General features: G+C 37.7%; 2 protein-coding genes across 2 annotated transcripts; both read left to right on the top strand.

Moving 5' to 3' along the window:
* Positions 1-7,877: 7,877 nt before the first annotated feature.
* Positions 7,878-12,300, top strand: LOC149383265 (LRR receptor-like serine/threonine-protein kinase EFR; the record flags this gene model as incomplete). Its single annotated transcript, XM_089627728.1, has 3 exons — positions 7,878-10,482; positions 10,565-10,954; positions 12,233-12,300. Coding segments are annotated over 3 exons (3,009 nt in total), but the record flags the coding sequence as incomplete, so codon positions are not given.
* Positions 12,301-14,510: 2,210 nt separating this feature from the next.
* On the top strand, positions 14,511-15,866 carry LOC149383266 (receptor kinase-like protein Xa21). Its single transcript, XM_089627623.1, has 2 exons — positions 14,511-15,611; positions 15,712-15,866. Exons 1-2 carry the CDS (start codon positions 15,440-15,442, stop codon positions 15,864-15,866), a joined length of 327 nt encoding a protein of 108 aa, XP_089483749.1. The 5' UTR covers positions 14,511-15,439.
* The last annotated feature ends 9,875 nt before the right edge of the window (positions 15,867-25,741 follow it).

Genomic DNA, 25,741 nt, shown 5'->3' on the forward strand with positions numbered 1-25,741 from the left:
GAGAGAAATGAAAAAGAAAGAATGATTTCATATCTTGACCGAGATAGAAAACTCGGTATTTAAAAAAAGTCAAACAAGAAAATAAAAACGACTAACAATGTTGCTTATAAGCAAACGACAACAAAAGATAAACGAGAGGCTGTTGATACCAAACGACTCAAAACTAACAGAGAGACTATCCTATGCACACTTATAACTCCAAAACTGGTTCTCAAAAGAGCAATGGTTTCTGCATTTCCTTGATTGTAAAACAATCAGCATATGAGATATTACGTTGGTTATGTTGGAATATAGTGTGTTTTATGATATTAAATACAATTTAATATCAAGTTATTGGTTGATTTGTGGCAAATATTCGAGGGGCGTCCACTCTTTGAAACAGAAATGTTTTGACCGATTTGTATTCTTCGTTGCAAGAGGTATAAGATCGGTTATTTATTTGCCAAAATTGAAGCTAAGCTGAATGAGAAATTGATGCTCGAAGTGTGTTATGAGAAACACATTAATTGTGTGAAGGAATGCGAAATTACAATGGGGGGGGGGGGGGGGGGGGGGGGTCGCTTAACGTGATCCTGGTGTGCGCGCCGCCGTCCGGTCGAATGTCCGCGATGGGCTTGGGCTGCTTGCCTTGGCTGTGTTTATATCTGTATCTCTTTATTGATAATTTTATCCCTTCTTTTTAGTTATTACATGAATAACTCTTCTTGCGTTATTTTTGTAATAAAACAAATAGCCAATAATTTTGTATTAAGTGGCTTGATTGAGCATTAGTGTGGCAGACCGTTTTGGCATATTAATAGCCATTAAAGGCTGAAGGCTTATATGCACTCTTATGTCATATAAAAGGACTTTATGTCATATTTGTTAATAGCATTATATGGTACATTAGATGCTACGGTTTTTATTAATAAAAACTGATCAAATATTAGTGCATATAAAAGACTGGTTCGTCTTTTCATTCAGAAGGAAGAAAAGAAAAGAAAAGAGCTTTTGGCTGAAACAAACACACATAAAATAACTCTTTTTCTTGAGTTTATTTTTCCAGCTTTCCTCTCAATTTTCCTCGCTGTAGGTGGTAGTATTCTGGCATGCGTTCAAGTTCGCCGGAGCTATACAAGTTGGTGCTTTGTTCTTCTCGTACGTCGTTGTATCATGAGAGGCGGTTGCTCACGTTATTCCAGCACCCGGTGGGAGAGCAATAACTCTTTAAGGAAATTGTCAAACAAGCCTCGACGTGTTCTCCATTTCCCTTCTATATCGGTTTCTTGGTGATATCCGGTTTAGTTATTTTAATTTATTTATTTTGGTTTTCATATCTATGTATGTATTTTTATTAGTTTCGTTCATGATTATTTATTTAATTTAGTTATGCAATTTGTCTTATTATTCCCGCATATTATTAGCAATATAGCTAACAATCTTAAAGCGTTATTTGTTATTTTAAGCAGGTTGCATACCCGGAATGTTTAAATGGTTTGTTTATTTCCCGTGGTTGAAATATTCACGAAACTAATATTATTAATTTTATTTTGTAGATATGGAACGCTACAATTTAATTTTGGTTTATCCGGTGGCGCCTCCGGATTGGCTTGTGTACCACCTCCTCGTGATATAACCGTTGGGTTATGTAAATCCCGTAATTTTTTGGGTAAAAGGTGTGTTGATGGCTACGGCCGAAATTAGACCCGAGGGTCTTATTCCATGTGGGTTCGTGGCACGAGTGCCCGCCATGATGATGTTGGCCGTATGGCCCGAGATATGAAATGGGCTGAAACCCATTAAATTAAAATATATATATATATATATATATATATATTTATTTATTTATGACCATGATGGTCTAATAAGGTTCTTAACCGTGGATCCGAACCCCGAGGGGTTGGAATCTATCCAAAAGGTGCTAATGGCCCTTAGGAAAAAAAAAGAATTGAGATTCCGACTTCTTGTGTTGGAATTTTTATTGACAAGTCTTTAATGACATATTTTTATGGAGTGTTGGGTTTCATTAGATGAGAAATCCATAACCATGGATGTGGGCTCTAATTTTTATTTATTTTAAGCCACGTCCTAATGTTGTCTTTGTTGTTCAAAGATGGTGGTGAATCAAGTTCTAGATTTTTAATCTTACACAAAATTCACACCGGCCGGAGATTTAACTGTTGTTAATCTTTTTATGTGGTCTCGGTCTTCGAGAACATGCCTTCGGTTTTGGAAGGTAATCAAAACATTTTTAGCACTTATGAGAAGTGTTATGTTTTGATAATGAGGTTGTTCCTCTTTGGTTCAAAGAGATCAACTATGACTCCGAAAAGAGTTTCACGACCACTTAGGAGATCATATAATATGGCTAATTGCCGAAATTAAGTAAGTAAATCCTCAACCGTGCTTGAGGTGAATGGTGGGACATTCCAAATAAAATATTATCTAAGGTTCCTTGGTAATTATTTTATTAGCGACATTGACGGTCGCTGATTTACGGTTTTTTGATAACCGTAATATGAAAGAATTGGAAAATCAATATGGCGGACGTTGTTGTTGTTGCCGTGGTCTCCTATGTAAACTTGGAGTCTTAAACTCCTAATGTTTGTGGCTTTCCACCACATTTTTTATACTCGAATATCTTTATGACATGGACTTGAATAAGTCACGGTAAAATATGCTTGATTTGGTCATGGGATGAGCTCCGCTATCCCGAGATAAAATGGGTTTAATTTTTTCCCATATGCCCGAAATAAGAGAGAATCTTGTTTATGGGAAATTGTTTAACCATTTGTTTGAATTGGTTTATGAGACCTAGATTTTAATTCTTACCATGAGTGGTTTGAATATGGACGTGTGTCCAATAATTATTATTTGTGCATATGTCTTCTTGTGTATAGAAAGACTTTGTCACGAGGGTATTGACACAACGCAAATAATAATTTATTTGGATAACAAAATTATGATTTCAAACACATAAGTAAAATTTGTGTTGAATCAATAATTGAGGAAATTCTTTCGTAGTGTTGAAAGTTTGAAATTTCCAATAATAGTTTATGAACCAACGAAAGGTGAAAATAATTATTTTGTGATTTTCATTGACGAAATTTCGAAATAATTTATTTTCTTATAAGCGAGTTTGTGGCAATTGAGTAATTTGCATTGGTTAAAGTTGAAGGTTGAGAGTCAACTTTATTAAAGTTTAATATTGTGCGAAGTGACCGTAGAAGTGAATATGATGAATCATTTGGTGTTTATATGCACAAAAGAATATATTCACAACATCAATCCATCATATTATCATATATTGCATGACTTGGTCAAATAATTGGATCACACTTTATTTGGTGAATGTGGTATTGTTTATGATACCATAAGACATGTGGGGGGTAACCATCATGTTGGTAATTTACCTTTTTTTTAATAAGGTATATGGATGAAGGATGTTATATCCTTATTCGAGTTATTTACAGGAAGGAAGGTTTCCTACAAATACTTTCGAATGTGTTGGGGGGGGGTACTCTACCGGAGTGATGGAAACTACTCAAATGGATTAAAAGAGTGAACCAAGAGCTTTGGTTGCATCTTTATTAATATACACATTTTATATATGTGTATTGTATGGTTTGAAAACCTTGATAAATACAAAGATTATTTTATATAATCTAAAATACTTTGTTCTTCGAGCATATATTTCCTTACAAGTCTAAGGAAGATGAACCGAGCTTCTTTATTTAAAGTATTGAGGTTATTGAGAAAGTAACTCAAGAACTTGATGAAGAGCCCGAAGAAGAGATAAAGTCTCAATGAGACGTAGAACATAAGTATTGGTAGAAATGTCATTTGGTATGAATTTCTTAATTATGTGCTAGAGTGTTGACCGCTAACATACTAAGAGCCCATGAACTCTTTTGAGAGTCAATTATGGACTTATACCATAAGAAGTGATAGAGACTCTATTATGCTAAACAACTTTGCGAAGTTGGTTAATCTTCTTCTTGGTAGTAAAACACTTGGCTCGAAGTCTACCTTCATGAGAAAGATGAAAGTGGATGACCTAACTCGTTAATTACAAGACGAGACTTGTAATAAAAGGTCATAAGACATCTAGAGAATCTTGACCACTTTGTTACGTATTCTCTCGTCACGAGAATAACATCCATTAAATTGATAATTTCAATCACCTTGTTGTGTAATCTTGAAATTCATCATAACGGTGTAAAATTATTTTCCTTAAATAGATATCTTGATGAAGAAATCTATGTAGAGCAACTCGAGAGTTGTATTGTGCCTAAGCAAGAAAGGAAATTATGTAATTGGTCATATTGTTTTATGATCTTAACGAACGACTATGATAATGGCTTAAGAAATTTTGACACCATTAAAATGTCAATTATTTTTTAGATCCACGAGTGTGACAAATAAGTATATACTGAACATAGGTATATGATTCTGTGTTTATATGTTGCTGACATGCTTATTAAGTGGCTTGATTGAGCATTAGTGTGGCAGACCGTTTTGGCATATTAATAGCCATTAAAGGCTGAAGGCTTATATGCACTCTTATGTCATATAAAAGGACTTTATGTCATATTTGTTAATAGCATTATATGGTACATTAGATGCTACGGTTTTTATTAATAAAAACTGATCAAATATTAGTGCATATAAAAGACTGGTTCGTCTTTTCATTCAGAAGGAAGAAAAGAAAAGAAAAGAATTTTTGGCTGAAACAAACACACATAAAATAACTCTTTTTCTTGAGTTTATTTTTCCAGCTTTCCTCTCAATTTTCCTCAGTGTAGGTGGTAGTATTCTGACATGCGTTCAAGTTCGCCGTAGCTGAACAAGTTGGTGCTTTGTTCTTCTCGTACGTCGTTGTATCCTGTGAGGCGGTTGCTCACGTTATTCCAGCACCTGGTGGGAGAACAATAAATAAAAGATGTAAACGAATTACGGTTGCTTAACGTGATCCTGGTGTGCGCGCCGCCGTCCGGTCGAATGTCCGCGATGGGCTTGGGCTGCTTGCCTTGGCTGTGTTTATATCTGTATCTCTTTATTGATAATTTTATCCCTTCTTTTTAGCTATTACATGAATAACTCTTCTGGGGTTATTTTGTAATAAAACAAATAGCCAATAATTTTGTATTAAGTGGCTTGATTGAGCATTAGTGTGCATACCGTTTTGGCATATTAATAGCCATTAAAGGCTGAAGGCTTATATGCACTCTTATGTCATATAAAAGGACTTTATGTCATATTTGTGAATAGCATTATATGGTACATTAGATGCTACGGTTTTTATTAATAAAAACTGATCAAATATTAGTGCATATAAAAGACTGGTTAGTCTTTTCATTCCGAAGGAAGAAAAGAAAAGAAAAGAAAAGAGTTTTTGGGTGAAACAAACACACATAAAATAACTCTTTTTCTTGAGTTTATTTTTCCAGCTTTCCTCTCAATTTTCCTCGGTGTAGGTGGTAGTATTCTGGCATGCGGTCAAGTTCGCCGGAGCTGAACAAGTTGGTGCTTTGTTCTTTTCGTACGTCGTTGTATCCTGGGAGGCGGTTGCTCACGTTATTCCAGCACCCGGTGGGAGAGCAATAACGCTTTAAAAAAATTGTCAAACAAGCCTCGACGTGTTCTCCATTTCCCTTTCTATATTGGTTTCTTGGTGATATCCGGTTTAGTTATTTTAATTTATTTATTTTGGTTCTCATGTCTATGTATGTATTTTTATTAGTTTCGTTCATGATTATTTATTTAATTTAGTTATGCAATTTGTCTTATTATTCCCGTATATTATTAGCAATATAGCTAACAGGTTATGAGGTTTTTTTTTTACCTCTAGTGTAATAGAATAATTTCATATGACTGGTCTGATATCACAAAAATATAATACTTGCATTCCGCAATTATTAGCGTTACATTAAACGGTGAAGGTTAAATTCAACCGATAAATTAGTTAAAATTAACCATTTTAACTTTGTGATTAATTTTAGGGTTAAGCGGCTATATAACCAAATAGCCATAGTTTGTCAACTATAAGCAAACTAGCCAAAGTAAGATTAATCTAGGTTGGATTAAATTTAATCCCAACGAACTATAAAGACAGAATGTAAGCTTTATGATGGCTGGATTAAAATTAATCGAGGCATGATTAAAAGTCGTAGTACTCTTAATTGACTATTTTGCTATACCTAATGAAACTATGACTATTTTTGCAAAAGTCATAGTTTGAATTGGTTATTTCATACCATTTTTTTTTGGTCAAGCGGCTATATAGCCAAATATAACTTAAGATTTTGCAAAATAGTCATAGTTTGTCAACTATAAGCAAACTAGCCAAAGTAAGATTAATCTAGGCTGGATTAAATTTAATCTCAACGAACTATAAAGACATAATGTAAGCTTTATGAAGGCTGAATTAAAATTAATCGAGACATGATTAAAAGTTGTAATACTCTCAATTGGCTATTGTGCTATACTTAATGAAACTATGACTATTTTGTAAAAGTCATAGTTTGAATTGGTTCTTTCATACCATTTTTCCTTTTAACTGATTGGTTTCATGTACTCTAACTTGAACGACGTTCATTGAATGGGAATTTTCTTTACTTAGCTGGCTGTATAAATTTTTATTTTCAAATTTCCAAAACTTTCATAATCCATAGGGTCTATGTCAATAGACTAAATCTTTTTTCCTTTTTTTTTTTTTTTTTTTTTCTTTTTTCTGAAGGTCTACTTTGTCTTTTTTTGATCGAAAGGTCTACTTAGTCGTAGTCTTTGGTTGTTTTCTTTTTCCATAATTTATTTTCTCACTATACATTGTGTTGAGAAAATGCTTGTCGTCTCTTTTATTTCATTGGCTACCTTCTTTGTGCATTAAATTAGAGACAATGACCCACGCAAGACTAAATTTCCTGGAAATCAAATAGCGTTGACTGTTGAACATCAAGCTCCCAGACCCATTTTTTCTCTGCAAAAATTTCTTGGAAAGAAGTGACTGTTATTTTTTGTATACATATGTGTGCGTGTATAACACACTCGTGGGACCTTTCAAAATTTAAAAAACTGTCGTAACCCGTAAAACATTGCAGAGACTAGCTAGCTGGCAACCTGAATCCATACATAGTCATTATATATGTGTATTTGTGTGCATACATAGTCACTTCAGTTCATAAACTTGAGCATTTGTCTCCACAGTCTCATTTACGTATTGAAACTTCAGTTGCAGACTCGTAACTCGTAAGAGACTGTCTCACTTCCCGAATCACAAAAGCATCCGTTTATTCAATATGCAGACCATACAAATCCCAAAAAGCATAAAAAAATATCAAATCATTGCACTTCTTCGTTATCCTTGAAGCTGATATCAGCAATTTGGGTGCGATCTGAAATCCAGTTATTGATTCCCCATATCCAACGTCATTGATCTCCAACCAGGTACAATCATAAAGCTCTCTTGTTGACCAGAATTATTTATGCTCCAAATTTCTTGATGTGCTTGTTATATTCCTATCAGACTTTCTGCTCCAATCAAACAATTTTCAACTACACCAAAACAACTGATCAAATTTAAGTGGTTTTATTGAACATAAAATATATATATATATATATATATATATATATATATATATATATATATATATATTCAAGGTTTTAGTTTGCCATAAATTTTACGGTATTATTATGAAAATTTCCAAACTTCCATTATATGTGTGCCCAAAATTAAGACAGTTCTGACAAGCTTCATACCCTATGATCATTAATTTTCCAACCTTCAATTCTTAATTATTTCTCAGACTCTATTCATTCTCTCGGCTTAAATCGCTTCAGCGCCAAGCATGGAACTCTCAAGGGCTGCCCGGCTGATATCCCTATTGCTCTGGTCATTTTTTGCTATCAGTTTGGCCGGAGGAAATGAAACAGACAGACTTTCGTTGCTCCAGTTAAAGGCAAACATAGTTGACCCCCTTCGAGCTCTAAACGCATGGAACGAATCCATACACTTTTGTGATTGGCCAGGGGTTGAGTGTGGTCGTCGCCACCAAAGGGTCATTGGTTTGTTCCTCAATTCGAGTCAACTTGGCGGCCATCTATCTCCATTTATCGGAAACCTGAGTTTTCTCAGAAATCTGCACCTAGAAAACAACAGCTTTAGCCACAAAATCCCGGAGGAGATCGCCCGTCTACATCGGCTACAAATTATGCATCTGAACAACAACTCCTTCAACGGCACAATCCCGAACAACATTTCGCATTATTTCAGTCTTCAACGTCTTTCTCTATCTATTAACAAGTTTGCCGGAGAAATCCCTTCAGAAATAGGTTCATTGCCAAATCTTGAAATACTCTCTCTAGGATCAAACAATTTACATGGAAAAATTCCAAGCTCCATTGCTAACCTTTCCAACACTCTCAAAGTGCTCTATCTTAACGGAAACTATCTAAGCGGGTGTGTTCCAAGCAACTTTGGGCTGTTGAAAATGATGGAGATACTTTCGTTGGGAAGAAATAACTTGACGGGGGAAATCCCTCTCTTGATTTACAATCTTTCTTTTATTCAAAGGATTTCTGTTGAAAGTAACGGTCTTCATGGAGAGCTTCCGTCTCACTTGGGACAAATGTTGCTGCCGAAACTAGAAATATTTTTATTCCACCACAATCAATTCAGTGGTCCGGTGCCTGATATTTCGAATTCCTCGAACCTTATCGACTTTGAAATCTTACATAACCGCCTATCTGGAAAAGCTCCAGAGTTCTCAAACTTGCCAAATTTGAAAATCTTGACCATTGGTGAAAACATGATCGGAAGTGGCGAGGATGGTGACTTGGACTTCCTTGCGTCTCTAATTAACTCCACAAATTTGGAAGTGTTAGGCATTGACGGGAATAATTTTGGTGGGAATCTACCCGAGTACGTTGGTAACTTCTCAACTAAGCTTTGGTATATGATATTTGGAAGGAATCGTATCAAGGGAAGCATTCCAATTGGTATAGGAAATCTTGTGAACTTGGAGGCAATAGGCTTGGAAGAAAACCAAATGACCGGTCCAATACCAAGCTCGCTTGGTATGTTGCAAAAGTTGTATGGGCTTAATTTAGAATATAATAAATTATCCGGTTCCATCCCATCTTCTTTTGGGAATTTGACATCGCTCAATCAGTTATATCTCGGATCAAACAACTTAGAAGGAGCTATACCTTTGAGCCTCAAAGACTGTAAGCATTTGTCCGAATTGTCTCTTTATGGGAACAATCTCAAGGGTTCCATTCCAAAAGAAGTAGTTGGTTTGTCATCTCGAATTTTAGATTTGTCCCACAATCACTTTACTGGTTCTATACCAAACGAAGTAGGTCAATTAGTAAATCTTGGTCGATTGGACTTCTCGGATAACAAGCTATCTGGAGAAATACCAAACAGTCTTGGCAGGTGTGAGGTTTTAGAGTACTTGTCCTTAGGAATGAACTCATTGCAAGGGAGTATTCCCCAATCTTTTAGTGATCTTAAAGGACTTTTAGTAATCAATCTCTCTCACAACAACTTGTTCGGAAAGTTTCCAACATATATGGAGAATTTTCGCTTGCAAAAGGTAGATTTTTCTTTCAATAATTTAGAAGGCGAAATGCCTACCAAAGGGATCTTCACAAATGCAAGTGCAATATGGGTCAAAGGAAATTCAAGGCTATGTGGAGGCATAGCTGAATTAAGTCTACCCAAATGCCCTTCCAAACCAAACAATAATCACAACCAGTCCAAGCTAATTGTCTCGGTTGTATGTGGACTTGTTGGAATGCTGCTTTTAACTCTATTGTCGTGGGTACTTCTTCGAATAAGGAAAAGAATAGGAAATCCCATAGTCAGATCACCACTTGGGGTTTCTTTCTTCGAGGTATCATACAGAGATCTTCTTAAGGCCACTAATGGATTTTGTGTTACGAACTTGATCGGTGCTGGAAGTTTTGGGTCGGTATACAAAGCGAATATTCTTACTCAAAATAACCATCTCACTGTTGCCGTCAAAGTCTTGAACCTTCAAGTTTCAAGGGGGTTAAAGAGTTTCGTTTCGGAATGTAAAATCTTGGGGAGCATTAAACATCGGAATGTGGTCAAACTTCTAACTGCGTGTTCAAGTATTGACTTTCAAGGAAACGATTTCAAAGCTCTGGTGTATGAGTTTGTGACCAACGGTAGTCTTGATGAGTGGTTACACTTGAGAGAAGCACATAATTCAGAACAAGGGAGACCTTTGAATTTCATTAAGAGGATAAACATTGCCATCGACGTTGCTAATGCTTTGGATCATCTTCATAACAATTCGCACGTGTCGATAGTTCACTCTGATATAAAGCCGAGCAATATTCTTCTAGACAGTGACATGGTTGCTTGCGTGGGAGATTTTGGATTGGCAAGGTTTCTTGAAGATCCTTCTCGCTTATTTACATTGGATAAAAGTAGTTCCATTGGGATAAGAGGTTCCATTGGCTATATTGCCCCAGGTAATGTTCCTTGTAATATATAATTATGTAGCTATGAGATTTATAATCATAATATTTTACGTACTTGGTGATGGATGTGCAGAGTATTCAATGGGTGGCGATGTTTCAAGAGCTGGAGATGTGTACAGCTATGGAATCCTTTTACTAGAGATGTTCACAGGAAAACGACCCACTGATGAGATGTTCAGCGATAATTTCAATCTTCACAACTTTGTGAAGACGTCGTTGCCGGAAAGACTTTCTCAAATAATGGACTCGGCTTTGCGGGTCAGAGTGGATCAAGTTGAAGAAAGACGTGGTTCGATTAGAGAAGAGAGCCACGAACACAACATGGGCTTTTGGAACTGCTTGCAATTAGTTCTTAACATTGGAGTTTCATGTTCGGAAGAGAGGCCAAATGAGAGGATGAGCATCGACGGCGTCGTCAAGGAGCTTCATCATATCAAAATCGCCTATACGAGCAACGAGATAGGTAAATCATCAAGATTTATTCACATGTTTTTTTTACTTAACATTACCAATGTCTTTCTAACGTAATGAAAAAAAAAAAAAAAATCTGCTCAAGCGTTAATTTGTTGATAAGTTTCTAAAAAATTGAGCTCACCTGATTAATCATTCCTAAGCATTGAGATTTTTTCAAGGGACGGACTGAACATAACTAAAAACATATACTTTTATTGTTTTGCCCTTTTAGTGAATTGCCCTTTTATCGTTTATTTTTATTCTTTAATTTATTTTTATTCTTTAAATGTCTTATACTTGTACGTTAAAAATATGTACTCGATTATCCGGGCCGGCTTAATAGATTATGGGGCCTAAAGCGAAAGTTCGAAATAAGGCCTTTAAATTTTTTTTAAACATGCAAATTTTATTCTTTTTTTTTCTTAATTTTATTGTACTCCAATTACTAATTTTTACTGGTAGTATGCGTAATTATTCTTTATTTATATTTGCAAAGTAACCCAAACAAAAAATTATTGACAATATATAACAATCACGAAAAAAATGTCTAATTGATATTTATTACGCAAACAACATAAATAATAAAGAAAAAAAAACAATAATACACAGAGAAATATAAATGATAATTACTTTTTTATATTTATTTGCACATAATAGAGCCTAATTTGGAGAATATATATAGAAGAATTAATGGACTGCATATATGATTTTTATATAAGCAGAGCCGGCTCAACTAAATCGAAGGCCCTGGGCGAAGAAAAAAAAGGGGCCTAATTTTTTTTTCTTTCAATCATCCCAAAAAAAAAAAATTAACATGAAAGTCTTTTTTTTTTTTTTTGTCTTTTGGCCTTTTTTTTATCTTATTAATTTCAAATCACAATTTTTTTAGTTTGAATATGGTAAAATTATTTAAAACACTGATTAATAAGAGAAACAAAAAAAATTGGAAACTAAGATGTTGTTATAATTGAAAAATATATTATTAGAAAAAGAATGAAAATTGATATATTGTATTTTAAAAATAAGATACCTACTGTAATTATCACACTTGAAGCAAATTTAAACAAGAGAAAAACAATAAATGAGATATTCTTAGAATTAAATAAGCTATTCTCGGAATAAAAACATCTATCTAAGTATTATAAGAAATTAGTTATAAAATACGATATTTGAGGTAATAAGTTTTATGAAATTTTGGGGCCTTCCTCAACATGAGGCCTAAAGCAATTGCTTTAGCTCCCTCATGGTTGGGTTCAGGTTGACATCTAATTTTTTTTAATCTCTGCAGCTGCAGGTGGTTGAACTTGGAAGTTGGAACTAAAACGAAAATCAAGCTCACCCTTTTGGGCTCCAGCAATAAAAATAAACAATTCTAATTATTATCACTATGTGGTTGAGCTTTTAATTTTGAACGTTAATATATGAGAATTTGCTCTTGTAGCAAGTCCATATCGTATGTAATTTCATATCGTAAAAATTCATCCGGACACATCGGCCGAGAATGGATTTTTAGTTTCTGTTTAACAAGATTTCTGCTCTCTGTTTTTTTCGATCTTATAAAAAAACGCATGGTTGGTCACTCTGTTGCTGTGTTTTTTTAATGGAAAATTTGGTTTAAATAACTGAGGTCGAATAAGTATATATGGGCAAAAGTAATAGGTGAACCAGGAAATTTACACGGTCAGCTTAACTTACATTTTTTTTAATAATAAAACTTCTTTTTCTTTCTTAGCTTTATTTGTCCAAAACCAGTTCGTTCTTCTTTTTGACTAATTGCATTGTCGGGTCAAGCTTGCTGACAAAAGGACTGCATAATCTTAAAATACACTGTCTTTGAACATGTAATTTCGGAAGATCATTTAAACTCTCAGCTTGTTAGTCTTTGTTGTATTTTCTCAACCAACGACCCAATAAATTCTATGTAGAGGCTAATGTCATGAATTTCTCATTTATTTACAACTTTCTATGTGCATCACCAAGGAGAAATGTGTTCGATATCAAATTGAGTTTGACCTTTAGAATGTCAAGCTCATACCATTTACACCATTTTCTTAGCATATCATTCTCAGGAAATGAGCATATCATCCACACCATTCCCAACTCTCCCTTAATCCTCAAACTCTCTTTATCTTCCATCTCCTGAAAAATCAAGCATGGAAATCTCATGGGCCGTAAGGCTATCATCCATATTTCTCTTGTCATTTTTCGCCGCCAATTCGGCCGAGGGAAACGACACAGACTGACTTTCCTTGCTCAAATTCAGGAATGATGTCATCGACCCCCTCGGGGCTCTAAGAGCATGGAACAAATCGACACACTTCTGTAAATGGTCAGGAATTAAGTGTGGTCGCTGCTACCGAAGGGTCACTAGTTTGTTCATCCATTCACGCCGACTCAACGGCCGTTTATCTCCCTTTATCGAAAACCTGAGCTTTCTCAGAAGCCTGGCCTAAACAACAGCTTCGGTCACCAAATCCCAAAAGAGATTGGCCGTCTCCGACATCTTAATCTGTACAACAATGAGCTCGCAAGAGCTATCCCTCCGGAATAGCTTCGTTCCCTAATCTTGAACTACTTGCTCTAGCCTCCAACAGTTTAAGTGGCAAAATCCCGAGCTCCATCTCTAATCTGTCACGCACTCTGGAGATACTAACGGTCGAATCAAACCACTTAACCGGGAACATTCCAAGCAGCCTCGGGATGTTGAAGAGAATGGCGTTACGTTCGTTGGGATGGAATAAACTGAGTGGGATTATATCTCCGTCGATGTACAATCTCTCATTGCTTCGAGCTTTCACTGTCCAAGAGAACGAGCTTCACAGAGAGCTTCCATCTCACTTAGGCCACTTGTTTTTACCAAAGCTCGATCTGTTTTACTTCCACACCAACTGGATCAGTCGGCTAACTGGAAAAGTTCCCGAATTTTTTAATTTACCCAATTTGAAGAGACTAAGCATTGACCACAATAACCTTGGAAGCCACGAGGATGGTGACTTGGACTTCCTTGCATCCATAGTTAACCGCACAAGCTTTGAAGTCCTCGACATTAGCGTCAACAAGTTCAGTGGTGAACTGCACGAATATATTGGCAACTTCTCAACCAAGCTTTGGTTAATGGCACTCGGAAGAAATCAGATAAAAGGAAGTATTCCAAATGGGATCGGAAATCTGGTGAACTTGGAGGCGCTGGGCTTTGAAGACAATCAAATAACTGGTCCGATACCAAGCTCACTTGGTAAATTGAAAAATTTGTACATACTTAATTTAGGTAATAATAAACTCTCTGGAACCATCCCATCTTCTATTGGGAATATTACTTCGCTCAATCAATTAGACCTTGCATTGAACAACTTGCAAGGAGTTATACCTCCCCATCTTGGAGAATGCAAGAACTTGAATTTATTGTCTCTTTATGGAACAATCTCAATGGCCGCCTTCCGAAAGAAGTGCTCTATTTATCATCTCTTTCTACAGGTTTAGACTTGTCTGAAAATCATTTTAATGCTTATATACCAATTGAAGTAGGTGGACTGATATACCTTGGCCTTACGCAATTTTTGAATAACAAGCTATCCGGAGAAATATCAGGAAGTCTTGGCAGGTGTGAGGTTTTGGAGTACTTGTCTCTAGGAAGGAACTCATTGCAAGGAAGTATTCCATAGTCTTTTAGTAATCTTAAGGACTTTTAGAAATCGACCTTTCTCGTAACAATTTGTCCGGAATGTTTCCAACCTACTTGGAAAATTTTCGCTTCTTACAGTACGCAGATTTTTCTCTCAATAATCTTGAAAGTGAAGTGCCCACCAAAGGGATCTTCTTAAATGCAAGTGAAATCTTGGTCGAAGAGAATTCAAGGTTCTGCGGAGGCATCGCTAAATTAGGCCTGCCTAAATGCCCCTCCAAGTCTAACAATAAGCACAAACAAACCTCTAAGCTTATTCTCTTGGTTGTATGTGGTCTAGTTGAGAGTCTACTTTTAGCTTCTCTATTGTTGTGGTTACTTCTTCGGACAAGAAAATGAACATCTAAGACCATAGATGAATCACCACTCGTTGTTTCTTTCTTGGAGGTATCGTACAGAGATCTTCTAAAGGCCACTGATGGATTTGGTAATTTGATTGGGTCTGGAAGTTTTGGGTCTCTTTACAAAGAAAATATCCTAACTCAAAATAGCACTCTCACGGTTGCGGTAAAAGTTTTGAACCTTCAAGCATCAAAGGAGTTGAAGAGTTTTATTTCAGAATGTAAGGTCTTGTGGAGCATTAAGCATCAGAATGTTGTCAAGCTTGTCACCGCGTGTTCGAGTATTGACTTCCAAGGATACAATTTCAAAGCTTTGGTGTACGAATTTATGATCAACGACAGTCTAGAAGAGTGGTTGCACTCGAGATACACAAACAGTTCAAAGCAAGGGTGACATTTGAATTTCATTCAGAGAATAAACATCATCTTTGACATTGCTAATGCTCTTTATCATCTTCACAACAATTTCCACATGCCGATAGTTCACTCTGATATAAAACCGAGCAATATTCTTCAGGATGGTGACATGGTTGCTTGTATCGGCGATTTTGGATTGGCAAAGTTTCTCGAAGACCCTTTTAGCTTATTTTTGTCAGATCAAAGTATCTCCCTCAGGATAAGAGGTTATATTGGCTATATTGCTCTAGATAATATTCATGTTATATGTAATTATGTTGATGTGAAATTTAGAATCAGAATTACCCTAGAAATATGTTAATAAATATGTACCTGATGATTAATATGCAAAGCATTCAATGGGCGATGACCTTTCAAGAGCCGAGGATGTCTCCAGCTATGGAATCCTTTTGCTAGAGATGTTCACGGGAAAACGACCAATCGATGAGATGTTTAAAGATAGTCTCAATCTTCACAACTTTGTGAAGATGCCATTGCCATAACAACTTTCCGATATAGTGGACACGAACTTGCTGGTCGGAGCAGATCGAGTTGTAGCAAGAAGAGAAGAGAGTCATGAACACAACGCCGGTGCATCAGAGATATGTCACATCAAAGAAGATGCCATGGACCTCAATGGTTTATGGATCTGCTTGCGTTCAATCCTCAGGATTGATGTTTCGTGTTCACAAGAGAGGCAAAACAAGAGGATGGGCATCAGCGACGTTGTCAAGGAGCTACAACACATCAAAATCACATACACGAGCAAAGAGCCTGGTAAATTATAATGATTCCATGTGTTATTTATACTTCAGTCCAGTGAAATTTTTGGTTATGCATGAAATTCCTTACTTATTTTTTTGGGTGCAATAGCCGAATGAAAAATGTTATGATGAGAAGTCTCTCTAAAAAAATGCAGCATAAATCATTCCTAAGCCGGTAGATGTTATATAGAGAAATTGCATCATCTACCACCATTACAATAAGTTTTTCCAATTTCCCACAAAAACCTTAATTTGGCCAAAAATACCACTAACTCATTTGTACAACTACCATTTTACCCTCATGTTTTTTTATTCTTATCATTTTGACTCTCCTGACTTATTTGTTCCCGCCTTCTCTCTTCTTCAGATTTCCCTCTCTTTGTCTCTCTCATTTAAACCGTTTGTGCTTTCTCTCTCCTCCCATACCAACGCTTAACCCAATTTCCCTCCTCTCTCGCTCATGTCCGAAACAAACGCCGAACCCAAACAACCTTCATTTTGTCTCGCTCTCATCCTTGCGCTCTCATCCTCGCGCGCTCTCTCTCTCGTGCTCTCATCCCCGCACTCTTCTATATGTGCTTTTATATTTTAGTAATCATTTCGAACCCTATTATGGCCCTATTGTCGAAAGACGTCCTGACTGGTGAGAACTTCTCGAAATGGAAGTCTAACCTGAATATTCTAGTGAGTGAAAGCATTCGATTTATCCTCACTGAAGAGAAACCTGCCTTTCCTGATTCTACTTCTTCCCGAGTTCAAAGGGAAGAGTATGATAGGTGGAACATGGCTAACAACAAAGCCATGGCCTACATGCTCACAAGCATATCTGATGCGTTGCGAACAAAGTTGGAAGGAAAGGAGAATGATGTGGAGATCCTAGACTCATTGCAGGAAATGTTTGGGATGCAAAGCGAGCAAGCCTGTATTGAACTCACCCGTAAGTGCACTAGCACTAGGATGACTACGGGAACTCCTGTGAGGGATCATGTTATGAAAACAACTAATTACTTCACATAAGTTGAACTCCATGGGGCTTTGATGGATGAGGTCACTCAGGGGGGAATTATCCTGAATTCCTTTTCGAGTGATTTCATAAAGTTCACGTCGAACTATATCATGAATAAGTTGACGTATAGACTGCCTCAGCTATTGAATGAGTTACAGACTTTCAAGTCTATCACTCGTCAAGGAAAGAACAAAGGATCAGCTTTGTATGCTGACAAAGTTCTTTGCCGAAATCCAAGAAGAACATGTCTTCTGGAGCTGGGTAATCATAGGCACGTTCTAGTACTTCGAAGGGAAAGCTCCCGCTAACAAGTAAAGGAGAAACTTCAAGAGAAGTGGAAAAGAAAAAGAGAAGAAGCGTTAAATGATGGGCAAATGCCACTACTGTAACACTGAAGGCCATTGGAAGAAGAACTGTCCTTTGTACATAGCAGAGCTTGAAAAGAACAAGAAGAATGCTGGTAATGTACCGAAAAATTTATGATATCCTAAAATTATTTTTTGAGGATAATTATTCATGAGCATACTTCTATTCTTGGTGCAGAATAGATATAGAGGAACACGATGGTGTTGGTGAGCTTGCTGAGCAATGACAGATTCAAGCCCGAATTATTGAGAAGCTCATGCTCCAGCTCAAGATCTAAAATTTTCCGCTAGTTTTATTACTTTCATTTTTGGATTTATTTTTTAACATAAGAGTTGTGTTACAAATAATCCGAGGTTTTTTGGACTGTAGTCTTTTATGACTATTCCAGATAGGATGAATCTTTTCTTTCTTTATGTTTTATTACATTATTTATGAACATATGAATGTGTCATTAAATATTTCTCTACTCATTTATAAATTGCCTTAAATTGCCTTTATGATATTTGAATATGCATAAATGCTTAAGCCTTAATTAAATATAGCATATGAAGGACCGTGTTTCCGTTCATTCACTGTATAGGTGCATAATATTATATTATCTGAGTTAATAATCTCTGTTAGAATTTTAATTAGCTTTTATTGCTTAATTAAAATCGCTATTATAAATGTGTTTTATGAAATAATAAGAACTATTTAGAACTCTGGTAGTGTCAAAATAATTATCTCATATCGACAAATTATTTGTGTGATTAAGAGATAATAAGATAACACAACTTTAAAGTTAGTGTTGATGATACATTGATTGAGCGGGAGGATCTTTATAAGAACCTAGACACTCTAGTTCAATAGCTAAGTGGGAGCTTCCTTGAATGGAACATAGTCACTAGAATTGATTAAGTGGGACATCTTTTATTGGATCCTAGTAACTAGAATCATATTATTGAGTGGGAGCATCCTTTAAAAGATTCTAGTCACGATTGGTCATTGAATTTAATGGGAGCATCTTTATAAGAATCTCACCATTATTGAACAATATAATGAAAGCAATGTCCTTCACAGGACTGTTACCATCATTTATGATGGAATCCTTTAATATGGATTAATATTGCTATCATGACAATAATATGAATGGAAGTGTAATTAATTATTGACTTGCCATGAATAATCAATTAATAAGTGGGAGCATCTTTAATTAGAATCTTGCCGCTATTGAACGAATTTAAAATAGCTTAATCCTTCACATGATTTTATGCATCATTTATGATGAGATTCTTAAATGAATCTAATAAGCTATTAAATCGTACAATAAATGGAAGTATGCATCACTTGTCATTAAGTAGAAAGCATCCATTATCGGATCCTTGTCTTTAATCATCAACAAAATCATTCATTAAATGACAGTATTGATCTTTAATAATGAAGATCAAGCTAACTTGTTTTAAGTCAATAAACCCTTATTTAGAAGATCAACCTGTCAAGCTATTAGCTTGAAGATTTGAGAGATCTATAAATTGAACAATGAATGTGTTCGAACAAGCGGATTGGTACTTAAGGGATTGAGCCCTTGAGAATAGACATTGAAAACGATGTTGCTCTTCTCTCTGATACCACGAACCAGTTCATTTGGGATCTTATTTAAAATAAGATGAATTGTCCTTTGAGAAACATGTTCTGTTGACTTTGGATCTAAGTAGTTAGATACTACTCAACCTTTTATAATCATGATGACTCTTGGATTTTTATTATAATCGATATTCTTGGAATGATCAATATGTGTTATTATCATACACGTGTCATTGAGAAAGTTATCACCGTTGTGTAATAGACTTAATGATGACACGATTGACTGAGCTAAAACAATTTCTGAAACTTGAGGTTTAGAAACGACAAGCTCGTTCCATAAATATCTCAAACATACTTACTGTGATAAGGTATGAGCTCAAAATTGAGGCTAAGGACATTGTCAATAAGTGGACTATAATCTAGGTGATCCACTTGAGTTAACTAAATCGTATTAAAAACTCGAGTGTTTCTAAGCTACCCTAAAAAACATAAGGTTCGATATAGCTTAGTTATTAGGAAATTCGTGACATCTAGTCTTGATTATCCTAATAGTATTCCTTGACAGAAAAGCTTTCAGTCGGGAGGAAATACATCGTCTTTTATCAACCCCCCCCCCCCACCCAACCCAAACTTAGCTTCTTATCGGCTTGGTGACAAAGCTTTCCGATCCATTCAACTCATTCATTAATTAACTATCCTAATCCAATTAGATAATTTTAATAAATAAAAGCTCATAATAACCCACGACACAAGTTTCAAGTTATATCAAGCATGGCAAAGCAATTAAATAAACAAGAAAATCAAGCATGGTTTGATTCGGTATGATCGTATCCTATTTTACTCTTAATAAATAAAATGAGATGAACCCAATATCATATTGGTTCATGGATAAGTTATGGGCCCATATCAATGTCCCATTGGGAAATAAATCAATACCAAATTATTTATTTTTCCAATTTTTTTTTATTAAGTGGGCCCGTGGACCCACTTGGCATCCGGGCCCAAGCCTGGACTATCCTCGAGTCCACACGCCATGGTGGGACTCGACCCGAGTGGTCGGGCCATGTGCCAGGTGGGCCACACGGCCACAGAGGCGTGGTAGCATAGAGGGGCGGACGAGCTGTCCGCCCATTTTGGTCATCGGCCGTGAAGGCCCTCCTTCAGTCCTTCACTTTTCCTCGTTGTGGGTCCGTCTCTCACCGATCGTTTTGATCAAGAACGTCGCTCGTCGAACAACAATAATAATAAACTTTACGAAAAACCTATACCCTTTGAATTTCGGGTTTAACATAAAATCTAGAAAGCGGGAATCAAATATTCTACGATCAACCCCGAATGACAATTCACATAATCATATATTGAATTGCATGAAAACATAATCTAAATATGTCTTCATTTCAAACCATTTAAATTAATCACATGAACGAATCAATTAATAACGTAAATCAACTAGCTCTTATACCACTTGTTGGTGATTATAGCATCTTGATAATCATATTAAGTGCGGAAAAGATTAATTACACTAACAAGAACTATTTAATATTATGGTTATCTAACAAGATCTAGATTTACTTATTAATTATTCATGAAAGCAATGTCAAGCAGCCAATAAGAGCTAGGTTCAGAGATTCAGTAATACTTACATGTTTTAGATCAGCTATTGTATCTTCAAGCTTTGACTCCTCTATCTTCAGTCTTAAAAGACTATCTTCAAGCTTTTAGCTCATTGTTTAAGCTTTAGCTGCTCGATGCTCTGAACTCGTACGAGATGACACCGTAATCTTCCGAAACGTAATCTCCGAGATGAATAAGAAAGATGAGTGGGAAAAATCTTTATCTCACTACGATCTACAACGAGGTGTTTAGATCGTACCGTGTTTATGGGATTGGAATCATGGAGTTCCAAGAAGGGGAGGGAGAGTCGGCCGAGAGAGAGGGAGAGGCTCTCTTGGTCGAAATTTCTAATGCACAAAAGTGTGTTTTTTTTTCTTCTCATGAACTCTCTATTTATAGTAGTGGAAATGATATATTTATAGTAGTTTCCAAAATATATTGTTTCCTTTTATTATGTTCACACTAGTGAATCCATTGAATCTTATCTCATGAATCCTACTTTCTCTCTTGCCTCAGATCAATATCTATGAGATTTTATTTCCTGTTTAAATAGAGAATATTTATTAATGAGAGAATATATTATTCTCTCATCAATATTCATGAGAGAGAATAAAAGACAATATCTTATTTCCTTTTAAATATGATTCTCTCCTAATATTCATGGCAGAGAATAAATGAAAATATCTTATTTCATTTTAAATATCATTCTCTCCTAATATTCATGAGAGAGAATACAAGACAATATCTTATTTCCTTGCAAATATCATTATCCGAAAGCTCTTATCCGCCTTTATCAGAACCGAATTGGAGACTATGGACCTAGTATTAGAAGCTTAACAAATTTGATGAAAAGACGAAAAAGTCATTTCTCTTTTCTACATCGATTTCTCTAATCTTGGTCAGACTCTACCTTGCAAGCCAAGACTGAACCTTCCTTGGTACTAGAATTATGTTTACTTATCGTGACGAGTGTCCATTGATATAGTCAGTTCGTGATCAAGATCCTCCAGGTTCAACAGCTATCGAGAAAAGTCAATTATTCTGTTATACTTTTCTTGACACCTATAAGTCCTAAGCATTGTTTATTTCCCAGCGAAAGATTCTTCCGAACGTACAAACTTTGGAACTACTGTTGCGAATTTTCTCGCACACACAAGTGCACGTGGTCGCAATAGTAATAAATCGTAAGAACGAGTCGATCCCACGAGGACTAGCTAAATTGAAGATTCAAGATTCACAAGTTTGAATGAGAACCCAAAAATAATAATAGAAGGTTTGTCACAAAATTACCTAACAAGTAAATAAAATAAATAACAAAACTAAAGAACGGTTTTACGATTATGAAGACGGAAGACTATGATTTCACGAGTTCAATCTACGGTTCGGATTCACGAAAATTACGCACGATTATTGTTGTTCATATATTACTACTCGTACTCACGCTAATCGTATCACTAAATCTCTCTCGAGCATCTAGCAACCTAAAAACAATGCCGGAGTTTTATCTCTCGATCTCAACTCCTAAAAAGCACGGCAAGCATTCACAACAAGAGTACACACACGAGTCTAAAACAGCCTAGCTATCTCTAGCCTAGGAATGTATTTTAGTAATCCAAAACAAAAGCACAACAACCTAATCTTTCTCAAGCATTAGAATTGAACATAAAACATGCATAAGGTAGCTAATTTCATACAAGGCATTAAGCATGGATTTGAACTAAGCAACATGACAAGAACAACAACAATAAAATCAATCTAGCATTGGGAATCCATAACCGTCAAGAACTCGCTACACCATAGCCTTATGGAGGCTTAGTTCATGGTGATATGAAGAACAAAGCAAACATAAACAAAGAACAATGAAACCAACATAATCTTCATAAATAAATGAAGTTCAAGAGATAGAGGAAGAGGATAAAACTGTGGTGGTGGTGGCTGGACGAATTCCGGTGAGATGACACTCTGATCTCCTTCTTCTCCAAAGCAAAACCAAGAGAAACTCTAAGGAAAAATGAAGAGAAACGAAAAATACTCTCTCTCAAAGATGAGATGAGATGAGATCTCCCAAGCCTTGCATGCCTTAATCGCATTGTATTTGTGTTTTTAAGGCTGAATGAGGTTATTTTCGGAGCCATATGGACCTTTCATTTTGATCCAATGGCCAAAATCCGCTCAGAAACGCAACATTGGAAAATGCTGATTTTCGGACCGCGCGGCGCGCCCTTTTGTCTGCGCGGCGCGCAGTCCATTTTTTCGGCTTCGAGTGGTTCGCGCGTACGACTCTGGAGGCGAAAACGGCAAAAATTTTCGTCCGCGCGCCGCACGCTTCCTGCTCGCTGCACACCGTTTTTTAAACGGTCGTAACTCCTAGCTCTGATGTCCGATTTCTGAAAATAAACATGCGTTGGAAAGCTAAGAGAGAGATCTATCAAGTTATGGAAGTGAATAATCCAAAATCATCATTTAAAAATCCCAAAATCCTGCAAAAGAGGACGTCGTTCCTTGTTTCGCTCCAAGTTGTCCAAATGTGTATGAATCTCCTTGAAATTGTTCGAAATCGTCACATGATACGCTAATAACCTCCTCAAGACCCAATTGACCTCTTAAACATGAAAATCACTCATAAACACACAAAACTATCAAAAACACTTGAGGACTCGTTAGTTTTTAGTCCGGGAAATAGGAGTTTTACGCGTAATAAACGCACCTATCAACTGCACGCAATCTATCGGTTCTGGAATCAATCATTCGGTGAGAGAACATTTACCTTCTTTCAGCAAGACTGGATTCCGTATCTGTAAATCACTTTCCGCTCGAACCATATTCCGCAATGCTCCCATGACATAAGCAATGATTGGCATGATAATGGCCTTTTAGCGAATGAATCAACGAGTGCGGTAACATAATCAAGTGTCCATGATCACTTCAGGATTTAGATCAAGTCTCATTATGACCTTTGTGATCTCGGTTAGTGTGTTGTAACGGTCTTTAAACGACACATCTACAAGCAAGATCTGTCTGGGTCGTACACTTACCACACGTGTAGAATCCTCCCACTAAGTGATTAACCTTGACTTGTGTTCCACATATATGATTTCAGATTCAACTACCCATGCATGAACCAATCATCGACCAGTTTTAGTTCACCGCCCGAGCTCAGATGTCGTGCATTGTGACTCAGTTCGATACGGAGACTATGGGTTGATGAATGTTTGATAAATCTTAATATATAAGAAATAACATTTTCGATTCGAATAACTTATAAATGTCAAAACTGTTGTCGGTCGTTTTCGGAAAACCCGAGACGCCAAGAAGGCACGTCGCTCAAAGGGCCGATGGTCAGGCCGGAGGTCCTGAAGAGCGGCAAATCTTCAAGCCCTCGCCCAAGTTCTTGACTCCTCGAGTCGAGCTTCGCTCCTCGAGTCGAGCCTCGCTCCTCGAGTCGAGCCTTGAGTCAATCTCCTCGAGTCGAGCTTCGCTCCTCGAGTCGAGCCTTGAATTGTTCCTCGAGTCGAGCCTCGAGTCATTCTCGAGTCGAGCCTCGAGTCATTCTAGAATCGCTCCTCGAGTCAAGCCATTAGTCATTCTCGTCGAGTCGAGCTCCGCTCCTCGAGTCGAGTCACTCTCGTCAAGTGGAAACCTTCCTATTTCACGTGGGAATAATGGTATTCGAAGGCCCGCCAGAGCCCGGCAAGACGAGCCGTTCGCCGCGCGCACAACACGCTACGCCGGCCAGCCATGCACCGGGCAGCGCGCCGCGCCAGAACGTGCCCACGCCGCGCATGCGCCGCGCATCCTGCGTCGCGCATCCCGCGCCGCGCCCGGTGACCCGCGCGCCGCGCCCCTTGCGCCGTGCGCCGCGCGTTGTGCGCCGCGCGCACCGTGCGCCTCCACTTGATGGCATGCGCGATCCTAGTCCCACATGGACGAAAAAGGGACCTTCTAAGGCCCCCAAACACCTATATAAACCCCTCCCATTGAGGGGAAAGTGATCCCATTGAATCCTATTCAATTCAGAAAATTCTCTTCATCTCCTCTGCTTCTCTGGATGCCATATTTGGCCTGAAGCAGATTCTCTTCTCTCTCCTTCGTTCTCAGAGGTTCTGAAGCACTCACGGGGACTTCCCGGACGTCGCTCCCCCTGACCGAACGTTCTCCGGTGCTCAAGCACGCCCCTAGGGTTCTCGACTAGAGTTCCCCTCGCGCGTCTAACACGCTAGACGCGTACCCGATCTCCGAAGTTCTGAGACGCTGCCGAGGACTCCTCGCGCCCCGTCTCCTTCGTCGAGCACGCCTCTCCACCAAGGCTCCGCGCCTCATATTGCGTCTTTCACGCTTGAACTACGTTCTGACCTGATCCCATACACGGGTACGTAGGCAGCCGACAGCCAAGGCACGGTCACTCCTCCTCCTCACCCCCTACCTCTCCTGAGAGGCGGGTTGATCGGAGAAAACCCTAGCTCGAGACTATCGAGTTCACACTCTTGGCCCGGGTGCGATCACTTGGTCCGGCCTTGGATCGAACCGCCCGAGGTTTTAAATAGTTGTTCATTTTCGTGCGACAACATTTTGGCGCTAGAAGGAGGGGACTTCCCGACCTATTCACCCCGAAATCCCTTCTGTTCATCTTCTTCTTTTCTTCTGCGAACTCAACCTTCTCGAACTTGAGAAACGATGAGTAGCCAACCACCCGTACGTTCTGAGGGCGTGAACAACCCCGAAAACGTCACTGGGACCAGGAAATACTTCTTGCGCTCCCGAGCGCATGGTGACGAAGAGTCGCTCCACGAAGAGAGCTCGACCCGCTTGCCATCTCCATCTCCTGATAGCAGGGACAACCGCATCGTGGAGTTAGAGGAGAGTATCCGCCGACTGAAGGCGAGGAACGCAAGGTATCACAGCCGACTGGCTGCGAAGCAACCTATGCGTGACACGACAATCCCCAACGGGGATCATGAGAACCTCAATGAGGAAAGCCGCGACCCTGATTACGAGGGTATTGGTGAGTCGGAGGATATCGAGACTTCTCTCACGAAGGACGGGGGACTCCCCGCCGTGTTCGAAG

The sequence above is a fragment of the Urtica dioica genome, chromosome 10 (assembly GCF_054948205.1).
Source record: "Urtica dioica subsp. dioica isolate 48M chromosome 10, U.dioica_male_clone48M_v1_H2, whole genome shotgun sequence".
In the NCBI taxonomy this organism is placed as follows: Eukaryota; Viridiplantae; Streptophyta; class Magnoliopsida; order Rosales; family Urticaceae; genus Urtica; species Urtica dioica.